Source organism: Erpetoichthys calabaricus, chromosome 13 (genome assembly GCF_900747795.2).
Source record: "Erpetoichthys calabaricus chromosome 13, fErpCal1.3, whole genome shotgun sequence".
Lineage (NCBI taxonomy): Eukaryota > Metazoa > Chordata > Cladistia > Polypteriformes > Polypteridae > Erpetoichthys > Erpetoichthys calabaricus.
In genome coordinates, this window is record NC_041406.2 from 75646854 (window position 1) to 75652817 (window position 5964).

At 42.6% G+C, this 5964-nt stretch overlaps 1 protein-coding gene across 1 annotated transcript; it reads left to right on the forward strand.

The window, feature by feature from the left end:
* Positions 1-404: 404 nt before the first annotated feature.
* LOC114663979 (protein FAM237A-like) lies at positions 405-4932 on the forward strand. Its single transcript, XM_028817954.2, has 3 exons — positions 405-765; positions 3005-3415; positions 4616-4932. The coding sequence occupies exons 2-3, from the start codon at positions 3016-3018 to the stop codon at positions 4648-4650; spliced, it is 435 nt and encodes a 144-aa protein (XP_028673787.2). The 5' UTR covers positions 405-765; positions 3005-3015; the 3' UTR covers positions 4651-4932.
* The last annotated feature ends 1032 nt before the right edge of the window (positions 4933-5964 follow it).

Below are 5964 nucleotides of genomic sequence, written 5' to 3' on the forward strand. Positions count from 1 at the left end.
ACCAACATGACTTGTTCCTTCAGATGCACTGTGTGTCCCCCCAAGGTGCAAGGACACACGCTTTTTATATTGCACTCAGTTTAGTCGAAGCACACAGCAGCTGCTTTGTTTACTTATTGGCAATACAATGGAGCACTTAAAATTAAAAAAACAAACACATTACAGCTCCCGGATCAGCGGTTTTAATGAAGACACATCATCGACGTTCTGCTCAATTAAGCAGTTTAGGATCTCGTTTATCTTTTTTTAACGATTGCATGTGTGATTGGATAATCAAAGTCGGCAGCTTGACGAAGTAGGCACTTTTTATCCCCCAAGAGCCCATACTGGGATTACCAGCTTGCTGCAGGCGCCGCTCTCGTATAGCCTGTGTCCGCCGTGCCTCATCCCTTTTTAATTTCTGGTTATATTGGACATGTTGAGGAAAACTTTCCCAAATCCGGGTAGATGTATAACGTCGGTTACTTTTCGTGCTGCACAGATCATAAGTCGTATTGTTCTGTTTTGATTGTATCATCTTCATATCTAACGCTTTGCTTTCGTACCGATTCGAAAACCTGCGCAAAACGAGCGCCGCTCTTTTCAGACGCAAGAGCCGCGTAGGCGGGATCCGCTATATAACGGGCATAGCCGCCTAAAAGCATGGCACAGTGTGGGGAGCGGCGCTCCTCGGCTTCGGCACCACAGCCACTCACCGGGACGGGCAACTTTAAGGCAAGCGGAGATTCTGCATTCGTCGCGGAAGACAAGAATACAAAAAGCACAGTAAGCTACTGAATTTTAAAACGAATACTGCAGGTGTTTCTTTGATGATTTTTTTTATACTTGGTATTATGCTCATGGAGCTGCATTAGCTCGGTGTTTTCTTACTGTATATCGCGGGTTACTCCCATTGGAAGTAAACGCATAATGAAAACTCCACAGACAGTTGAGAGAAGGGAAGGCTGCCAAACAGGTGGACGTGGAAAACTACGTTTGTTTGCCTTGTACCAGCCATAACTCCCGATGTATGGATTTAAAATTATAATCAAGAGCTCAAGTCTCTTCCTCGGTGGTTTTCACGAGGTCAGTTCGACACTCTCGAATATTAGGATAAAAATATGATAGGGAAGAAATTCAATAAATCTGACAGCGCAAATGGGAAAACTCGGGCGAGGAATTCATTATTTTCGTTGTCTGAATTCTTTAGGTCGTTAGAGTAACAAACTCCGTCCAGGAATTGAGTCTTGCTCTCCGTTATGAGTCTGGGGCCAAACATTTAGCTTTGGGGCGAGTCTGGAACGAGAGCAGCGTCTTCAGAACACGGAGGGTTGGCTGCTGCCAAGTTTCCAGTTTTGAGTTATTGCACTCTTCCCTAATCGTGTGAATGAAAAAGATAATCCGTACCGGTGACACTGCGCGTGTGATCAAACCCACCGAGACAGGCATGCGGTGTATATTAGTAATTAGTTGGGAATAAGGAAAGTCTTTTTCGTGATTTGTAAATGATAAATGCCATTTTTTACAGTTAAACATGACTTGTGTTGTTTATGAATATCTAAAGAAGCGCTTGAACATAATTTATAAATATATAATGTGCCGCCTATGTATTTCGCCTCGTTTCGGTGTCAAAGCTAGTTTATTTTTAAGACGTAACATCAACAAGTCCGGAGGGGCTAAGAGCGTTGAGGGTACTGTTAAAACGTTTCGTGAAAACCGAACAGTACGGTACACTTTGTGCTCTAAGCGCAGCCGTTATTCGAGAACACCCAAAACGGTTATTAGCATCCAGCGCTTAAATGTAACCTTTCTGAAACTGTTTAAAAGTAGCATGACCCTGTTGCGTTTTTATTACACTTACGTCTAATGAGTAATCGATTTAAAGGGCGTTATATCTTACAAAAGTTACCGAACTCTTTACACAGCAGATCAAGTACTGGCAGCAGGATGGCGCAGTGGTTAACGCAACGTGACTCACAGCGCCAAGCCGCTGGGTTGCTATAGACTGCCTGGGAAATCGAATGTAATTCTCCGGGTTTCTCCACAGTTCTTAAAAACATCGAGTGCTTGTGTATGTTAGGCCGATACATCGTGAGTAAGGCTGTCCGCCGTCCCTTCCAGTTTTCGTTAGACTCTCAATCGCCTTCAGCTCGCAGATATCCAACACTGAAAAGCGGCTTCAAAGACTAAGTGAATGGATGGATGGAATACACAAATGCTCCATGTCGTGCATCGGATTCACTTTTTAACTGCAGTTTGATTGAATCTCCACGAGATCTTAAAGTAATCTGAAAATGGATACCAAATACACGCGAAATAGCAATCGTCTCCCCCACCACAAGAAATCCTACAGCACATCCATGGTACTGAACAGAATGCGCTTCTGGCATTGCGCAAACGGCTGATGAGGTAAATGAAGCCGCAGGGGGAAACATTAATTCAAAAGGTTTAATGCCAAAGCAATCATAATCATCATCAGGAAGGAAAATGAACTTTTGTCAGAGTCGTTCTGCTGTTAATTTGACAAAGCCAACTGCAAACCGTGGCGGGGGTTAAAGTCATCTTGGATAAAACTTAAAGCCGGGTGGCCAGTTTTTAAAGACTGGATGGAGAAAACGGCCAGATTGTCGTGTTTTTCACAGCGGCTACCGGGTGTCGTAGTCCTTTCAGGCTGGTAGCCGTTTGTCTGTCCCTGAAGTGACGTTTTATAGAATAAGGGGGCTGGGAAAGAAGCGATCCGTGCGCGCTGTGGAGCGTGTGATAGAATAAGTTAGGGCAGCAAGTGGCACAGCAATATAATACACAGAGGTACTGATGATCCGCCTATCCTTAATACGTACAAAAAAGCCTCTAAAATGTGTTTCACTTTACATTTTGACTGTATTACTAAACAAGTTTTAACAATCAAAGTAAACATAACATTTCGAAAAGTGCGCCCACTCCACTGATTTGAAACGTAGTTGTTATCCTATCCAATCGTTTATCGCGACCATTCTCAGCCCTTGCTATTTTTCTTTATCCTTAGGGCTGCTTCACATGATGGATTCGCCGAGCAACAAATGGTACCTCCAGCTGGTCTGTATCCTGATGGTTGCTGGGGCAGGCGGCAAGCCCGGGTTTTTAAAAGGCAACCACGGAGCAAGCAGTCATCCAGGGAGCCTGGGTGAGATCGATCCGCAGTGCTGGGATTCCTCTTCAATTGCTGTCATTGCGATGAAGAAACTTCGTGTGGCAGACAGTGTGAACGGCTTTTGGGATTTCATGATCTATCTCAAGGTATCCGAGCACCCGAAGCACAACGCTCTCTTCATCGACCTGGCGCAGCTCTTTTGGGACATTTACGTCGACTGTGTGTTGTCGCGGTCGCACGGCATCGGGAGGAGATACAGCGTGGCGGAGAAGCACAGCCGACAGTACGAGCAGAAGTTTACACAAAGTGAGTGAGTTGCGCTGGAGTTCATGCAGAATTTCTCAACACAGAAATGCAGCATCTATTCAGATGATCACGCTAATGTAAGGAGTGCCCTACGATTTATTACAAATATGTGAACAGTGTAAGAAATTCTAGATACATTTAAATGGGAAAAATTAGCTTTTGCAGTAGCTCAAGAAATGTTGTTACAAACAACAACAGCAGCAACCCCTCTGAACACACAAGAAGAAAACGTCTGACTTGGCTAAAGTTAAGAGGGCAGCCACAATTTCCTGAATAATTCGAAGTAAAATCCACCTTGATATAATAGGGTCAGATATTTAGAGAATTGCTTTTTAAATTGAGTCTGCTTATTCTTGGGATGCGAGTGACGTCCCATTCAGGTCAAATATTTGCTGTGAGGATGACCGACGGCGCTGGCTGTCAAAAGGTGTCAATTTCACCTCCAATTCATTTATTACATTAGTTGAATTATGCTCTGATTTGCAGATTTCTTAGAAAATAAGTAACACGGATAGAGGAATCCAGAATGAAGATTTAAACAAACAGCATGTACTGCAGCAAACCCAACTTTGAAGGATGCGCAAGTTGTATTTTTAGGTTGGTTTTGCTCAGTCCTCTCACTTTAGCACCCTTTTAGAGTTGCAGAATGTTTAAGGCTGTCCTGGCAGCTGTGGGCACAATGCAGAAACAATCCCTGGACTGGATGCCAGCGTATAATGTGGCACACTTACACACTCCGCAACAAATCTGCTCACCCTGGCACAAATTTGTTAGCATTTAACTGCACTTTCAGTCTGTGCCGAGACAAAGAGAAAAGTCGACACACAGGCGCCGACTCGCTTGGGGATCTCTGGAGGCAGCAGTGTTAACCACTGAGCCACCGTGCTACCTAAACGGTCTCTGTCCACAAAAATTAAAAAAATAAAAATAAAAAACACAATTTGTTTCTTGATTGTTCTGAACAAACAAACATCACCAAAGGTACCATGCATGTTTCAGTCTTTGTATGAAAGAAACTGACTTTTAATATTATAAATCTGCAAGCCTTTAACGGTAAAGTGGTTCAGAAAGTAGATGAATGGATAAATAAAATTCTTCACAGACCTTTCAGTAAAACAAAGACTTAAAAATTTCAGTTCCATTCGATTATGTGAAGTACTCAATATTTATTTTAAAATATTTTTTTTTCTTTCCCTATAGGTCTGCAAGATATTTCTGGGAACCACATATTTTAATGATGATTGATACTTACTACAAGAGATAAGATTGACTTTTTGTTTTTTTTAAGAATTGAACTCCATATTCTTTGTAAAACGTTAAGAAACAAATGTTTCTGAGATGAGCTATGGATAAAATATTAATAGTCTTACAGTCTACAAGTGCTTTGCCAATGTCTATTTATTTAAAATACCTCAGTTCTACAGCTTAAATCTTAAGTGCATGGTTTCAGGTTGTGCACATGAATGTGTGTAAATAAGAGTGATGGGTTTAGCGCTGGCTTGGAGATTTCACACATGCTGTAACCAAGAGAACCTTCTAGTCCCCCCGACAATTTTATTTATTCACTAGTCTTTTTATTGTTGCCCCTTACAAGCAACACCACTGAATGTCTCACATGTATTTCTTTTCGACATTTCCTTGATCCTGCTAGCTTTCATAATCATGTTCATGTCTGCTGTACCCAGTGTTAAATGTAAAGTACGACTATAACACTTAACCTTGCCTAAATGAGTTGCTTTGAGGATCCACTCTTCCTTGACACCTACAAAAAGCTTCTAAAATGTGTTTCACATTATCTGTAGGCTGTAGATTTAAACTTTATTTTACCGAGCACAGTGAATCTTAACCTCCTGAAACTTGCTTTGTTCAGTTTAGGGTCACGGGTGGCCAGAGATTACCCTATAGAGCTGGGGGCATCACACACACACACTGACGTGGAGCCAGCTTAGCACCCGACCTGCTCATCTGGGGTGATGTGGGAATAAAACTAGAGCAACCAGGGGGAAAATCCCCATTGACATGGGGACATCGTGTCCGGCACTTCGAGGGTCTCAGCATGTCAGAGTCTATGCCTGGCAGCAGGACGGGGATCACGTCTGTCACAACATGCTTATACTCACACACACACACAAATACTGAATCACTGCTTAAGGTTGCCAATTACCTTAACACAAAGACTTGGGGATTTTTTGCCACCTTCAAAGAGTCCATGACTAGGCCTTGAGCTGCGAGACGGTGCCCTCTTAAAACTAAAGGTGCCAGAGTGGTTCTTTAAAGCGATGCCATAAGGGAACCATTATTGGTGCCCAAAAGAACCATCCACATGAAGGCGCCAGAGGGAACCTTTATTTAGATCCATAACAAGTTCAATAAAAATCCATGAGTAGATAACAGATTTATTAATACCAACTGGCTGATGATATCTGTACGTATGAAAGGCAAAGCCCTCACTGACTCATCACTAATTCTCCCATTTTCCATATAGGTGGGTAGCTGAGATGTACTGAGAAAACTTAGGAACGTTTCATGTCCTATTGCAACACCCAAGG

What these genes read in the sequence shown, in the direction of transcription:
- LOC114663979 (XM_028817954.2), top strand. Translation starts at nt 3,016, where the DNA reads ATGATGGATTCGCCGAGCAACAAATGGTACCTCCAGCTGGTCTGTATC. An exon ending in CGAGCAGAAGTTTACACAAA is followed by an intron (nt 3,416 to 4,615) that starts GTGAGTGAGTTG and finishes CTTTCCCTATAG; the next exon opens with GTCTGCAAGATATTTCTGGG.